This window comes from Amphiura filiformis, chromosome 15 (assembly GCF_039555335.1).
Source record: "Amphiura filiformis chromosome 15, Afil_fr2py, whole genome shotgun sequence".
In the NCBI taxonomy this organism is placed as follows: domain Eukaryota; kingdom Metazoa; phylum Echinodermata; class Ophiuroidea; order Amphilepidida; family Amphiuridae; genus Amphiura; species Amphiura filiformis.
Genome location: NC_092642.1, coordinates 43,649,200 through 43,666,400, shown reverse-complemented (window position 1 = coordinate 43,666,400; position 17,201 = coordinate 43,649,200). Strand labels below are relative to the sequence as shown.

Below are 17,201 nucleotides of genomic sequence, written 5' to 3'. Positions count from 1 at the left end.
ATTTTTTACCATTTTCCAGCCGGAATATTAAGAAATATGAATGTCTTCCATAGGCACATCATGGCCTTTCACAATCCCCACTCTTGTTTTTTGTTAATTTTAGCAGCCGGAATTTCACCTAATCTCAATGTCTTCCATACCCTCCAGCCGGAATCTGTGTTAAAAATGACTGCTGGAATTCTGGACACATCTCAATTCCAGCTGGAATTGTATTTTTTTAAATGTCTTCCATAGGGGGGGTGCGGAATACATCTGGAATAGCCCAATCCTGCTTATTTGCGACTTATTGTGTCATGTCACATATATAAGCGTTGGGAGGTGAAAAGGGAACTTGCATATAAAAACGATAAGAATGCTTTCATAATTACTGTAAATTTGCACATCTGCATAAAATAAATTATAGCTACTAGAAACACTCCCGGGGAAACACTGCTGCAACGACGCCACACTTCGTGGCTGTATTTTCCCGCTGTATTTTCCCATTTTTGGCAGCATTATGGACGAAGTACGCGAAAGGGACTGAGGTTCTCTCCTATAGCTTCATTGGTTGATTAGTTCGGCATTTATAATATCATGTATTATGACAGATGAGATTTTGCATCGGTATGAATTTGCGCTTCCTTCAAAATGGAAAGGAAATGTGGTAAGTATTATTGCAATAATTGCCCGGGGTAGGGTAAAACTGGGAGGGGGGTTGGCACACAGAGCACACTAAGTTATAGTTATATTGTCCACTAGCGGGATACCCGCGCTTCGCGCGGGTCCCCGCTAGATGAGTAAATGGGAGCGATCACTAAAACAGGAGGAATTACTGAAAAGGTAGAATCATTGAAAGGTAAATTTTATTTTTCTAAACCTGTCCCTTCTTGCATTTCCATTTTCTTTTCAGTTTATTCTGCACGGGCCTAGTTTGTTTCCATTAAAACAAAATGCTATTTAGCTTGTGATTTTCCGTTTCCATGTTATTTATCTATCTAGGCCTAACCCCATTCCCATTATTTTCTAAATCTATTCTTTCTTATACGTTTCCCTTTATAGCTTCATTTTTATCAGCTGCTTAGCTTGTGATTTCCCGTTTCCTTCAGTTGTTATTTATTTTTCTTATTTTTCGAGATTAGTTTATAATTTTAACTTCTTTTTTCCTTTATTTTCCTGATTAGTTTCTTTCTTTCCCTCTTTAGTTTGCTCCCGTTTCATTTAGTTACTGTAATCATAACCTGTATAATAGGCCTACCCGTAGGCCTACCTTTTTTTGTCTTCTTTTTTTTTTCTATTCATTTAGCTCCTTTCTTTCTCTTCAGTTTCTTTTGCATAGGTCTATTTTGTTCCCATGCTGCTTAGCTCGTGATTTCCGTTTCCATGTTATTCATTTATTGAGCCCCGTTCCCATGCATTATTTTATAAATCTATTTATTTTTTATCTATTTAATTCTGTTCTCATTATTTTAGTTTTTTACATTAGTTAGTTAGTTAGTTAGTTAGTTAGTTAGTTAGTTAGTTAGTTAGTTAGTTAGTTAGTTAGTTAGTTAGTTAGTTAGTTAGTTAGTTAGTTAGTTAGTTAGTTAGTTAGTTAGTTAGTTAGTTAGTTAGTTAGTTAGTTAGTTAGTTAGTTTTATTTTATTTTATTTTGTTTATTTATTTATTTATTTTTTTTTTTTATTCTTTCATTTTTAGCTTCCTTCTTTCCTCTCGTATCCTCAACCCGACCCATCCATAGGCCTACCTTTTCAGTTTTGTCTTCCTTTCTTTTCTTTTCTATTCCTCTGGCACGGAAAGTTGGTCTGTGCATATTATGCACCCCGTACGTGCGCGTCACATTGCTCAGTACGCCGACGTACTAACGCCAACCCCCTGCTGCCAGTTAGTTACGGTACGCGCTACCACTGAGTTTTGACAACAAAAAATCCCGGGAAAAACCCCGGTTTTAACCATATTTTCACTGATTTTGAGGCCAATTCTTGGTCTTGACCGTTTTCAACCAAATAAAGTGCAATGCGTTCCCCGTATATTCCTCAATCTCCCGTATGAATGTGGCTGTAAAACTAAACGACGATTCATTATAGGCCTAGAATAAATAATAAAATTCACGCGACGTAGCCTTAATCTCTTGGCTGCCAACTTCGGTGCAGTGGCGGAAAATGGGGTGCGTAGCTCTGCGTAGAGGCGAAAAGCTCGTAAGATCATTCTTAAAGTACGCGATGTTGTGCATCTAGATAGCCTGAATCATTTCTTGGCCACCTCGCAGTTGGCAGAAAACAGGGCAATGTTGCTCTGCGTATGTTTTTTAATGGAAATATTATTACGCGGTTCACACTGTCCTTATTACCCACAATGCCACTGCATGCGATTTTGCATAGCAACACGACAGTTTATTATGTTATTCTCTTAGTTACCATCAATTTTTGCAAAAATGAACCTCAGATGGTTTAATGGCAATATGTACCCGATCAATGTACGAATAAATCAGAGCTGAAAGTGAAATCATCTCTGAGTCTATTCGTGCACAAGATTTAGCGACTTCCTTTTATTTATATAGATATAGGCCTACTACTACTAGCTTCATTTCAATGAGCAATGGCCAGTTCTCTTTGTGCAAAAAGTTACTCGCCTGTTTTGTCATGGTGCGCTTGTAAATCATGAAATGCAATGACCTATAATTGTCCTATATTGTATCACAGCAAACACAAAAACGTTTTTAAAACGTTTTAAATAAGTTATATTTTGGGTTTTGGTTTAGGTAAAAACGTTTTAATAACATCAACACCAAAATAACATTCTGTTTAGAATGATTTGCACCAAGTTTTCAAAAATGTTTTTAGAATGTTATTAAAAACGTTTTTATACCATTTATATAACCCAACATTTAAATGTTTTCTGTAAAACATTTGTATTTGCTGTGCAGTAAATTACCAATAAATGTTTTTAATGTTATGAACACATTTTATACCATTAATGTACCCTTTATATAACCCGACATTTAAAAGTTTTCTGACAACCTTTTATAACCTTTTGCGAATGATATCGAAAACGTTTTGCGTTTGCTGGGATATGACTTTGCTTACAAATTGATAGGGGGGCAGTGATTTTTTGCGTGTTAACATAATTATTGAAAACTTTGTGTCATCTGCTAAACCAACTTCTGCATGAGGCTGAGCGCTTATAGGCCTACACAAATAGTGTTAGTACTTTTGAACCAAATAAGTGATGACATTCGGGAGCCCATCAGATAATGAAAATAATCCAAATTGTGTTTATACTGATGATGTTTCTAATTGTAATGATGATATTACAAACTATGGTACTGGTAATGAGTAATGACTAATGATGTGATCAAGAGCTATAGGTAAACCTGCATTATCCGTCAATTTCTCTGAATTATGTTAAACAAAACTCATTAAAATTCTAATAAAAATAAAAATAATGGAGTCAAATGTGTATTTTTAATGTATAAATTACTGTTATACCCCCACTGTCATTAAAAATTGCCTATTTCCCCCCTCTGTCGATCGCTAAAATGATAAACAGAGGGCAGTATCATTCTATTAATACTAATTAAATACTGCCCTCTGTTGGCGACTTCGGCGACAAAGCAGCGCATCTGCTGAGATGTTAAAAATAATGTATGACACTTTTCCATGCCAAATTTGCTACGCGATTTTTCACGACTATAAAGAGTTACAGTGACGTCAGCATCATCTTGCTTTATCATACTATAACGTATTTGGGTATTTCTCTGAAAAGGTGTACTATTGGAAGATAGGCAAATATGAATTTGAAAATGATTATAAAAATGTTTCCTTTACATATCTGTAAGGATGTAAGTCTCTAGTGCATGAAAACAATATTTGGCGCAATCTTTAGGGGCGCCCTCTATATTATAGAGGGCGTAATCTGCAGGTTGTGCCAGGTGAGCATCATCTCCGTCACATTTAGGCCAAAAAGGACAAAAAATTGTTAAAACTCTTAATTATGAGTTTTATGCATAACTTGTAAGTTGCTTGATTCATGTTTGCATTTTTCATTTAAAAAAATATGATTTTGTACTTTCGTCATTTAGTTGGGACAATGAGAGGCAGGCTGTATGGAAAATGTCATGTCTGTTAGTATTTTTTTAATAGAAACTTAAGGGTTGGGGTATGAACGTTTGGACAGTATTTATTTTGGGACATTAGAGCACATCAGACATATCGAATTGCATTCTGAATACGAAGAATGTCATTCTGATATCAAATAATTTAGATTTTTTGAAATTCGCAATTTGATACACATTTTATGGCAAATCATTAAAAAGTGATATTTTTGATATTTAACAGTACTTGAATTAAACTTTATAAATCTGATGATTTATACTTAAAGTGTATGTAGGTGGGATGAAAAGCCGACGATCAATTGAAAATTTTGACCTTTCGTATTGAAGATATGGATTTTTTTCCCAAAACACCAAAAAAAATTAGGTCTTTTGGGAAAAAAATCCATATCTTCAATATGAAAAGTCAAAATTTTCAATTGACCGTCGGCTTTTCCTCCTGCTACATACACTTTAAGAATATATCATTAGATTTATATAATTTACTTCGAGGACTGTTATATATCAAAAATTTGAAAAATATCAAATTTTTATAATTTGTCATAAAATTTGTATTATATTGTGATTTAACAAAATGAAAATTATTTGATATCAGAAAGACATGCTTCGTATTCAGAATGCAATTCGATAGGTCTGAGGTGCTCTCATGTCCCACAAAAAATACTGTCGAAACGCAATAAACGCTCATTTTGGATCCCTTAAGTATATTCATAATTTTGCTTGAAATAACTAAATAAATTTATATTGACATAGTAAACACATACAATATCAATTACATTTCCAAATAGTAAATTCCATGTTGTCTGGGTCAAAGGTTAAATAAAGGTCAACAACAATTGTGATGGAGATGACAATGCTGTGATGGAGATGATAGTGATGTGGCGGAGATGATATTTCTACACAAATTCCTATAGAGAATCATCTCCGTCACAGAAATTTGATTTCAGTAATGTTTTCACACCACTTGTAAATGAAATTCATACAGATGAAAAGGTTTAGAATTGGTAAGCATTTTCTGATAAACTAAACTGGAATTCGCTGTATCTCAAGATCCGGTGATGTGATGGAGATGATGGTGATGTGACGGAGATGATATTTCTACACGAATTCCTATAGAGAATCATCTCCGCCACGGCAAATTGTGACGCCAACTGATGTAGCGGAGATGATGGTTCAGACATTGCTTACGATTAATAGCAGGGTTAAGCTTACCCACGTGTTACATATCACCACAACAGCTTGTGGAACATATTCATCCATCATTATTTTCCGGAAAAATTCAACAATAAGACTTATATCAAATTGATCAGAAACGTTTGGAGATGATGTTGAATAAAGGTACGCGCATGTATACTTGAAGATACCCTCAAAATTGGCAGGAAAAGAGTGCCAATGTGCACCTATTCCGGGTTGATGTTTTCGTCGTCTGTAAAAGGCAGCGTACAGGATCAAATTATTGACCTCTGATATTTGGACTTCACCTCCAGCCGTTTTGATGCCAATGTGACGGCAATGATGCAAAACCAAGGGACAGCAATTTTTTGACACAAATTTTTGAATTATTCCATAAAATTGACTTTAGAAGTGGTTTTAAGCATCTTAGACATGATATTTACCCTAGTCAGTGGTAATTTTCACTTCCTAACCTTGTTCACAAAAATACTACAAAATCACTAAAATTCGGTGCGTGACATCGGGACATGGGGGTTTTCAGGGGGGTCGTCAGATATTGAAGATTTTTTTGACTCCAAGAAATAATTTTTCCCCACTTGGATGTTCTTAACTATTTTTATACATACAAAAGCTTTTAAAACTTTTATGAGCGCCGAAAGTCGCGGGACTTAAAAGTTACCCTTTTCAGAGAATCACCCATTTAGCAGTAAACCCCGATAGAAATTGATGACGTCATCGTAATTATTCCTTGATTTCATCGGCATCAAGATTCTGGTCTCAAAACTCAGAGGCTGGAATTTGGCGATTATAATCAACAGAGGGCGCTATGTAGAGTAATTAACGACAGGGGGTGAAAGATCATCTTCACTAATATTTATCAAAGAAATACAATTTATTGAGTCATTCGCGATTACTGTATTTAAAATAATTGGTGTTTTTTAATCATGATTGTTTCAACGTCATGTACATACGTACTATTGCAACACACATTTGACACCATAATTAATCAGATATTATAATTATTAGTATTTGGTTCTACATATTGGAGAGAAATTAACGGACAATACAGGTTTTACTATTGCTCATGATGTGATAATACCAAAACTTAATTTACCATATAATAATGATAATAATATTAATAATAATAAAACACTTTTATAAAGCGCATTACATACAAGAACATATCCAACCAATGCGCTGAACAGTAAAATATCTTAAGTAAACTACAACAAATATATACAAAATGAATTCATGTTTTAAAAAGATATATACATATATATATATATTTCTTGTGAGTAGGCCTATGTAAACAATGAAATTCTTAGTAGGGCCTATAGGCCTAATTTACCCATAATTACCAACTGCAAAGTAATGCGCCATATTGCCTTAGCTCCAAAGCTGTGGCACCCATATTTATCCAGCAGTTTATTTTTCAGGTTTTTTATTGTTAAATTATTTAAATGCTTATATTCACACCATAGCGTATATATTTGAGAATATTAACATCATGACTTTGTTGTATATTTTTACACCCTCCTACAATGGTACACTCAGCCAGCCATACTAGTGTTTCTGCATGCAGGTCATTATCAAACAAGTTCATGGGAATTGTTCTTGAAACATTTTGTGGAAAGTTCATTATCAAATCCATTAAACAAATGTTAATTTAGTCTGTACCTGTAAGTTCTGTAAGTTGTACATGTCAGAGCCTTTGAGGACCCAGAACTTTTGGATTTTGAACACTTGTATATCTCTGATGGAAGTATAAAATATGAAAATTAAATTCCAATCTCATTCTCAGTTGCTAGTTAGGGAGTGTTCAGAAATACTTTGGTGGGGGGGGGGCTGGAAAATTTTTTTTTTTCATGCCGAAAATTTTTTTAACCCCCCCTCTTGGCGAACCCAAAACTTTTTTGACCCCCCTCTTAATGGACCTAAAACTTTGTTGACCCCCCCTCATATAGGTTCAAAACTATTTTGACCCCCCCCATAATAATGTACCATTCTACTAATTCAATTCTACTACCATTCAAATGGCATTAATGATACTAAAATTTGTATTCAAGTGCAATGAAATTGTACCCATGTCATTGATGTGGAATTGTGGAAATGTTTTTAGAAGCACGCTAAAATTTTTGCCATTTGGAAGCTAAACGAATAAAATTTGATGTAAAAGTGGATTACATACGCGCGAAGCGTGCAAAAATTTGTACTTTGGGGGCTAAAATGGCCAAATATGAGCTTAATTTGGTCAGAAACACACATACAAGCTGGTCAAGCATCAACATTGGGGATGATTGAATGTGCCATCCCCTGAGATCTACGCCTATGTTTACTGGGACTTTTTGTTGCGGCGAAGCGCGCAAAAACAAGACTATTTTAGCTCAAAATACAGGGGCGTAGCCAGTTTTCTTGGTCGGGGGGTGAATAAAATTTCGGGGACACAGACGAGAAAATAAATTGCAGTTGCAAATACATATACCGGTTTTGTTTTTTAGAGAGCTTTAAAAAAAGGCTTTATTGGGACAAAACGCGTGCAAAAATTGTGTATTTCGCCCATGATGGGATGAAAATGCCTTTATTGTGACAATGTGGGCACACAGCGAGCGTGCAAACATTTTGTATTTTACACTATTTTAGCTTATTTTGGCCCATGATCGGGTTGAATTTATATGGAAAAGGGTCGATCTCCTTGCTCCATTTCTTTGCCCTCCAGATTTTTTCTTTCATTTTTTGTCAGAGGGGCACTTTTATTTTTCGTCAGAGGCCCTTCCGCCCCCTGTCTACAGTCTACACCACTGCCGAAATGGTGTGTTTTGCTCTTAAATTGATGGGCCAGGTCGCATAGCGCAAAATTTTGCAATTTTACCCTATTTGGGCCCAAAACATGGTGCTTTTCGATGTGCTAAAAAAAGTTGCACATGGCAATTATTGCTTTATGTTTCTTCTTTAAGGATTTTTAGGGGATGTCCCCCCATGGAAAAAAAATAGAGGGGAGGACGTGTACCCCGGTTCTCAAAGCCTCCTCCGCCTATAATTGTCAGCACTAAAGAAGAGCAAAAATATTGCAGCTTTTAGTGATTTAGAGAGCTGACCAGAAAGAACTGATACAAACCTCAAGATTAAGTTATAGATGACAATTTTTAACATTGGATCAAATGTACTTTTGTTCTGCGCGCGGAAATTTTTACACCCCCCCTCTACGTGCCGAAAAAATTTTAACCCCCCCTGTTCATACACCCAAAACTTTTTAACCCCCTATTCAGAACTCCTAAAATTTTTTGACCCCCTACATATTTTCCAGCCCCCCCACCAGAGTATTTATGAACACTCCCTTAGCTTGACATGACAGGTCACAAAAACACCTCCGTTGTGGACATAGGGCCTATTCACAGAAAAGTGAACTTTTTGAGTTAGGGGCTGTGCAATAATTATGAGCCCTGGGGGGGGTAAAATTGGGGGGGGGGGGCAAGAAATTTTTGGCGAGCCGAAAGGGGAGGCAAGTAATTTTCCGGCAAGCCGAGAAGGGGGGAGTGGACAAGCGAGTTTTGGCACTCATTCATGGGGCGCCTTTTTAATAAAACGCTTTAAAAAAGCTTAGGAAAACAGTACGGAAACGCTTAAATATGCATGTTGCATGAAACATACATCTAGACCATTTAAGGTTTGCAATTTGGGATCCCAAAAATTTGGCATAATTCTGTAAAAGCACTACTGTGTTGTTAATATTGAACGACATTTGACGAATGGGGTATCAAAATGCGTGTAAATAAATCATCCTTCTCTCTATGTTGAAATATTGTGAAAACAATTATTTGGTTTGAATCTATGCAATTTGGCATGTTCAAGAGGGGGGCAAGCGATTTTCGGTGGGCCGAGAAGGGGGGCAAGCAATTTTTGGCGAGTCGTTTGGAAACTTTACACCCCCCCGGCTCATAATTATTGCACAGCCCCTTAGTTGTGTTCAGTCAAAATACTGTACAGATCTTTGATGGAAACTGATACAGTTTTGTTTGCAAGAGGGACAAATTAAAGCTGAAGAAAACCAGCAAAGAAAAAAATCAGAGTCTTTATCTTTTGGTCAAAATTTCTCAATGTTCTCCGTTGCGGATGTACATATTTTTTGCGTTGCGGATGTACGCTGTGAAATATTTCAAAATCAAGACACCTCATGCAGACAAAGTCAGTTGTCAACTTTCAAAATATGCAAACTTTATTTGTTTGAAGCCAAAAGAAGACTTAAACATGGTGGTTAAAGGTGGCAGTTTTGGGAGTGAACGTCCGCAACAGAGGTCAATTTTCACATTTGTACAGGGTAAAAAATAAAATTTTCTTGAAATTGGCAGCAAATTGTTAATCTATTCGTTGGGATTCAGAACAAGAATAGTTTATACTATCTACAATGTCTAATTACTGAGATATGAGATAAAACCATGTTTCAAATTTTGACCATTTGGATAATTACGGAACTGCCCACTTGTATATTTTTCTTGTATTTCAGATTTCTTGAGACCAGTGGACATGTCCGTGACTTCCAGTAATGGTGACATTTCTAAGAATACCACACTTCCAACAGCAGAGAATGCACATATGTCCGTAGAAGAAACAAAGTGCCTTCCTGATGTACGGCCAGCCAGTGTGGATATACCCAAGGTAATTTAAATGTCATGAACTGTGTTTAAGCTACATGTATAGTAAATTTAAATGTCATGAACTGTGTTTAAGCTACATGTATAGTAAACCGTGATAAAAAGAGGGGGGGGTATTTATCATTGGTTAGCTTACATACTGTATACCATGTTTTGAGTTTTGAATGTGGGATTTGAACATCTTTTAAGGGGGTACTACATACACCCATTGCATTTTTTTTGCATTTTTTTGCATTTTGTGAAGAAATGAGAAAAAGAAATTGGACAAAGTGGTATGCAAAATGAAGGGGCAAATCTTCTCGTTCAATTGGTGGCATCAGTATCAATGACGCATACATGTTTCTAATGGTATAAGCCAAAAAGTGGTACATCACTGATGTTTTAAATTCACTTTATTTTGGAAAGCTTACTATCAACAGATTTCGTTAAAATTTTGGATATGTGTTGCTAACACATTAGGGAAATAATGTTGATATGTAAAATGGGAATAAGTGGTCCCTGATTTCTTTTATGACTTCACAACTATCAAAAAACGAACCGGTTAAAATGCTTCTATTTTCAATGTTGAGCTATATTTTGTATTTTGAACTTGCGACACTATGTCACTGAAACTTGATTAAGCCATAGGTAACAGGTTACCACAACCACACTACAGCAATGTTGAAAAAGATTGTATTTTTTGTCACCTATACCACCATATTAGGTAGTTTTCCGTAAGCTTCATTTTTGTGATTTTGGTAACTATTTTATATTTATTTGCCCAATCCATCTCAACTAGGCAATCTAAATTGTACTCACCATTTACATCCCAAGGTATTAGTATATCCACCTCACACATTTCCATTATATATCCAGTAATAAACAGACAAAATATCAAAATTGATGCCTCATTATGACATGTATGATATCACAGACTATCACATGTATTCAAAATTGATGCCTGAATTTGACCTGAACCAATTGACCTATAACCTGACTTTTGATGACCTTATAGCCTTTTTTAATCTCTTTTCCTAACAACATATTATAGAAGATACATACATGGTGTAGTATTAAATTGTCTATGTGGAAGAGATTAGGCCTATTTAATTTATTCAGTGTTATAATCAGCGAGTACATTTCTATAGATAGTATAACAAAGGATTTAATGTATTCTATTCATGTATTCTACTTGGACATGTTCAATAGAATAAATTATGGTTTGTTATGAAACACATCTCAGTTACCAGGATACAGTAAACAAAAAAAAAAATATATAGGGCTAAAATGATTTTCTAAAATGGTTTAAAACCACTTTGTATGTAGAGATATTTTTTAAGTTCAGGACATGAGATGATGAACATATTTATATACTTCATAAATTTGCAACAAAAAAAAGAAGATGGGTACTGATGAAAATCAGGGTATTCGCCTTAATACAAAAAATTATTACAATTAGAATCAGTAAGAACCTGGTTTGCATGCAGTTGGACAGGTGTTCAGTTAGAACAACCACACGAGGGTTCTAATTAGTGTATACTATAGGGTACCAATTAGATCAAATATTGAACCAGCCCCATTCGCAAACCATGACGCCCCTCGAGTAGCGAGCTAAGTGTACTATTCTTGGAATATCTTACATCATCATACAGATATAAAGTCTGCACAAAAAGTAACTCAGCTGTTATATATATGCCTATAGATTCAGAATTAATAATTATTTTCACAATATTTCAACATAAAAAGAAGGATAATTTATTATGCGCATTTTGATACCCCATTTGTCCAATTTTGTTCAATATTGACAATACAGCAGTGTTTTGAAAGAAAAATACCCCAATTTAAAAGTTGCAGTTATTTGTATTGATTTGAAGTAAGCGCGAAGATAATGGCGGGCTTTACGTGTTTACAGTGCTGGCATTGTAACCATGCTGTAAACTGCAACTTTTCATGAGCTGCCATGCGTAGATATTTAAATTTAGGATGATACAACCGTCAAATCTGTTTTCCGTACTTCCGGTTTACGGGGGAAAAAATGCTGTGCATCGTGCGAGACACGGCTTTCTGGTCTCAGTAGAAACAAGCTGGGTAACGGTGGCCGGATTATGATCGGTATTTTGTGCCCGGAAAATAGCGGGTCAAAAAAAGCCGTACGCTCAGTATAAACACGCTGAAAGAGTAAATTATTATGGACCCTTTTTCCAAATTTCAAACTTTGTCCGATCGGGCCCAAACTTGCTGGAAATGAATTCTATAAGCGCCCATACGCCAATAAGTGCCCACACCCCAATAAGTGCCCATACCCCAATAAGCGCCCATACCCCAATGAGTTCTCTCACAGCATCGGGGCTCTCACAGCCACAGGTGCACTTAGTACTAATAAAATAATGAGCTCTGTCTGTCTGTCCGGCTATGTGTTTCGCCGCATCGTTCCGATATTTCGGATATAGATAGGTATCGGGCATTCCACGTTTATGGGGTAGTTTTAAAGGTCATCGGAGGTCAAGGTCAAAGGTCAAAATTTCAAACTTTGTCCGATCGGGCCCAAACTTGGTGGGTGGAATCCTTGATACAAGGTGAATATATGCCCGAAATAAAATTGAGGTCAACAGAGGTCAAAGGTCATTACGGAGGGGTCAAATTTCAAACTTTGTCCAATCGGGCTCAAATTTGGTGGGTGGAATCCTTGATACGAGGGGAATATATGCCCAAAATAAAATTGAGGTCAACCGAGGTCAAAGGTCATTACGGAGGGGTCAAATTTCAAACTTTGTCCGATCGGGCTCAAACTTGGTGGGTGGAATCCTTGATGCGAGGGGAATATATGCCCGAAATGAAATTGAGGTTAACCGAGGTCAAAGGTCATTATGGAGGGGTTAAATTTCAAACTTTGTCCGATCGGGCTCCAACTTGGTGGGTGGAATTCTTGCTACAAGGGGAATATATGCGCAAAATAACATTGAGGTCAACCGAGGTCAAAGGTCATTACGGAGGGGTTCAAATTTCAAACTTTGTCTGATCGGGCACAGACTTGGTGGGTGGAATCCTTGATACGAGGGCTTAAACGTGGTATAACGAATTCTCAATATGACAGGAACACGAAGATTTCACCACTCTCTGCGAGAACTTCAATGTCTACCCAGCATTCATAGCTGAAAATAATTTCTAAATTTCAAACGGATGTCTCAAATAAAATTAAGGGTCAAAGGACAAAGGGGATCAAGCCAAGGTAATATGGGGTCATTGGGGGTCCAACAGCATCACTATCTGATGCTGGTGGTGCTCTCACGTACAGCTTCAGTGCCCTCACAGCTGCAGGTACTCTAGTAGTTGAATCAGTCATGAAAAAAAGACTTGATGCAAGTCTACACAACACATAGCATGCAGATACCCCTTCCTTCTTGAGATTGATTTTACGTATGTCTTTGGGAGTTATTATTGAGTAAAACAAGTTTTCAGTAAGGTAATGGCAACCCAGCATGGCAAGAAGGTGAAAATTATCTTAAACTTTTATTCATGACTGCATGCATGCATTTTTAGTACTAAACATAATAGTATAATATGTATAACTTTAAAAAAAATTAATACTTGGTGGACTCACATTCCCCTCATGCAATAGTAATGACCCAATACTGAAATATATGTAAAAGTGAATGTTGATATTTATTGTCATACCAACTAACTAACACAGGGCTGGCTCAAAATAAAAAAATTGAAAGCAAGATCCTATGACCATTAATATCCCCTCACCAATCTTTCACATCCACTTTTAATTGACTCTTTTCATTTTTTTTCTGGAAATACAATACCAAAGATATCAAACTGCGTGTTTCTACTGAGGGCCAAATTCCGTGCCGTGCCGTGCCGGGTCATACCGGGTAACAAGCCCAGTAGAAACGATCTGGGTAATCGGTTGCCGTGTCATGCCGGGTCATGTGCTCGCCTTTCGTGATCCACCTCTTGAGGTGGATCATGGCGGGTCAAAGCGTGTAATCCGCGCAGTAGAAACGAGCTGTGTGATCGGTTGCCGGGTCGAGGTCATGCGTGTTGCAAAAATAACGCGATTTATATTCTACTCGTACAGTCTGGTGTACAGTCTTGTACAGTCTAGGCCTATAATGTAGTAGGTTCCTTCTTTCTGATATTATATACACTGGCCACATGTGTGACTCGCATGAACTTGGTAAAGTAAAATGGATATGACTTTACTTAGTCTAGGCCTACTTCTTTATAGTTTAATAGGCCCTAATGAGTTGGTTATATTTTGGCTGTAAATTAATTATCATAATAGCCAATTACTAGTAGATCCACTCAGTGGTAAATTAATGCAATTTGGATTTTACGAAAACACTCAATTGTGATTGTAGGTCATATGCCATGAGCTGCCATGCGTAGATATTTAAATTTAGGATGATACAACCGTCAAATCTGTTTTCCGTACTTCCGGTTTACGGGGGAAAAAATGCTGTGCATCGTGCGAGACACGGCTTTCTGGTCTCAGTAGAAACAAGCTGGGTAACGGTGGCCGGATTATGATCGGTATTTTGTGCCCGGAAAATAGCGGGTCAAAAAGCCGTACGCTCAGTATAAACACGCTGAAAGAGTAAATTATTATGGACCCTTTTTCCAAATTTCAAACTTTGTCCGATCGGGCCCAAACTTGCTGGAAATGAATTCTATAAGCGCCCATACGCCAATAAGTGCCCACACCCCAATAAGTGCCCATACCCCAATAAGCGCCCATACCCCAATGAGTTCTCTCACAGCATCGGGGCTCTCACAGCCACAGGTGCACTTAGTACTAATAAAATAATGAGCTCTGTCTGTCTGTCCGGCTATGCGTTTCGCCGCATCGTTCCGATATTTCGGATATAGATAGGTATCGGGCATTCCACGTTTATGGGGTAGTTTTAAAGGTCAAGGTCAAAGGTCAAAATTTCAAACTTTGTCCGATCGGGCCCAAACTTGGTGGGTGGAATCCTTGATACAAGGTGAATATATGCCCGAAATAAAATTGAGGTCAACAGAGGTCAAAGGTCATTACGGAGGGGTCAAATTTCAAACTTTGTCCAATCGGGCTCAAATTTGGTGGGTGGAATCCTTGATACGAGGGGAATATATGCCCAAAATAAAATTGAGGTCAACCGAGGTCAAAGGTCATTACGGAGGGGTCAAATTTCAAACTTTGTCCGATCGGGCTCAAACTTGGTGGGTGGAATCCTTGATGCGAGGGGAATATATGCCCGAAATGAAATTGAGGTTAACCGAGGTCAAAGGTCATTATGGAGGGGTTAAATTTCAAACTTTGTCCGATCGGGCTCCAACTTGGTGGGTGGAATTCTTGCTACAAGGGGAATATATGCGCAAAATAACATTGAGGTCAACCGAGGTCAAAGGTCATTACGGAGGGGTTCAAATTTCAAACTTTGTCCGATCGGGCACAGACTTGGTGGGTGGAATCCTTGATACGAGGGCTTAAACGTGGTATAACGAATTCTCAATATGACAGGAACACGAAGATTTCACCACTCTCTGCGAGAACTTCAATGTCTTCCCAGCATTCATAGCTGAAAATAATTTCTAAATTTCAAACGGATGTCTCAAATAAAATTAAGGGTCAAAGGACAAAGGGATCAAGCCAAGGTAATATGGGGTCATTGGGGGTCCAACAGCATCACTATCTGATGCTGGTGGTGCTCTCACGTACAGCTTCAGTGCCCTCACAGCTGCAGGTACTCTAGTAGTTGAAAAAAAAAAAAAAAAAAGACTTGATGCAAGTCTACACAACACATAGCATGCAGATACCCCTTCCTTCTTGAGATTGATTTTACGTATGTCTTTGGGAGTTATTATTGAGTAAAACAAGTTTTCAGTAAGGTAATGGCAACCCAGCATGGCAAGAAGGTGAAAATTATCTTAAACTTTTATTCATGACTGCATGCATGCATTTTTAGTACTAAACATAATAGTATATGTATAACTTTAAAAAAATTAATACTTGGTGGACTCACATTCCCTCATGCAATAGTAATGACCCAATACTGAAATATATGTAAAAGTGAATGTTGATATTTATTGTCATACCAACTAACTAACACAGGGCTGGCTCAAAATAAAAAAATTGAAAGCAAGATCCTATGACCATTAATATCCCCTCACCAATCTTTCACATCCACTTTTAATTGACTCTTTTCATTTTTTTTCTGGAAATACAAGACCAAAGATATCAAACTGCGTGTTTCTACTGAGGGCCAAATTCCGTGCCGTGCCGTGCCGGGTCATACCGGGTAACAAGCCCAGTAGAAACGATCTGGGTAATCGGTTGCCGTGTCATGCCGGGTCATGTGCTCGCCTTTCGTGATCCACCTCTTGAGGTGGATCATGCCGGGTCAAAGCGTGTAATCCGCGCAGTAGAAACGAGCCGTGTGATCGGTTGCCGGGTCGAGGTCATGCGTGTTGCAAAAATAACGCGATTTATATTCTACTCGTACAGTCTGGTGTACAGTCTTGTACAGTCTAGGCCTATAATGTAGTAGGTTCCTTCTTTCTGATATTATATACACTGGCCACATGTGTGACTCGCATGAACTTGGTAAAGTAAAATGGATATGACTTTACTTAGTCTAGGCCTACTTCTTTATAGTTTAATAGGCCCTAATGAGTTGGTTATATTTTGGCTGTAAATTAATTATCATAATAGCCAATTACTAGTAGATCCACTCAGTGGTAAATTAATGCAATTTGGATTTTACGAAAACACTCAATTGTGATTGTAGGTCATATGCCATGAGCTGCCATGCGTAGATATTTAAATTTAGGATGATACAACCGTCAAATCTGTTTTCCGTACTTCCGGTTTACGGGGGAAAAAAATGCTGTGCATCGTGCGAGACACGGCTTTCTGGTCTCAGTAGAAACAAGCTGGGTAACGGTGGCCGGATTATGATCGGTATTTTGTGCCCGGAAAATAGCGGGTCAAAAAGCCGTACGCTCAGTATAAACACGCTGAAAGAGTAAATTATTATGGACCCTTTTTCCAAATTTCAAACTTTGTCCGATCGGGCCCAAACTTGCTGGAAATGAATTCTATAAGCGCCCATACGCCAATAAGTGCCCACACCCCAAAAGTGCCCATACCCCAATAAGCGCCCATACCCCAATGAGTTCTCTCACAGCATCGGGGCTCTCACAGCCACAGGTGCACTTAGTACTAATAAAATAATGAGCTCTGTCTGTCCGGCTATGCGTTTCGCCGCATCGTTCCGATATTTCGGATATAGATAGGTATCGGGCATTCCACGTTTATGGGGTAG

General features: G+C 37.5%; 1 protein-coding gene across 1 annotated transcript in view; it reads left to right on the top strand.

The window, feature by feature from the left end:
- Positions 1 to 446: 446 nt before the first annotated feature.
- LOC140171691 (sacsin-like) overlaps positions 447 to 17,201 on the top strand; it is a 68,974-nt gene continuing 52,219 nt past the window's right edge. Inside the window, exons 1-2 of the mRNA XM_072194985.1 lie at positions 447 to 643; positions 9,762 to 9,913. Coding sequence (XP_072051086.1) covers positions 628 to 643; positions 9,762 to 9,913 — 168 coding nt within the window. The 5' untranslated portion in view covers positions 447 to 627. The remainder of the gene's footprint in view (positions 644 to 9,761; positions 9,914 to 17,201) is intronic.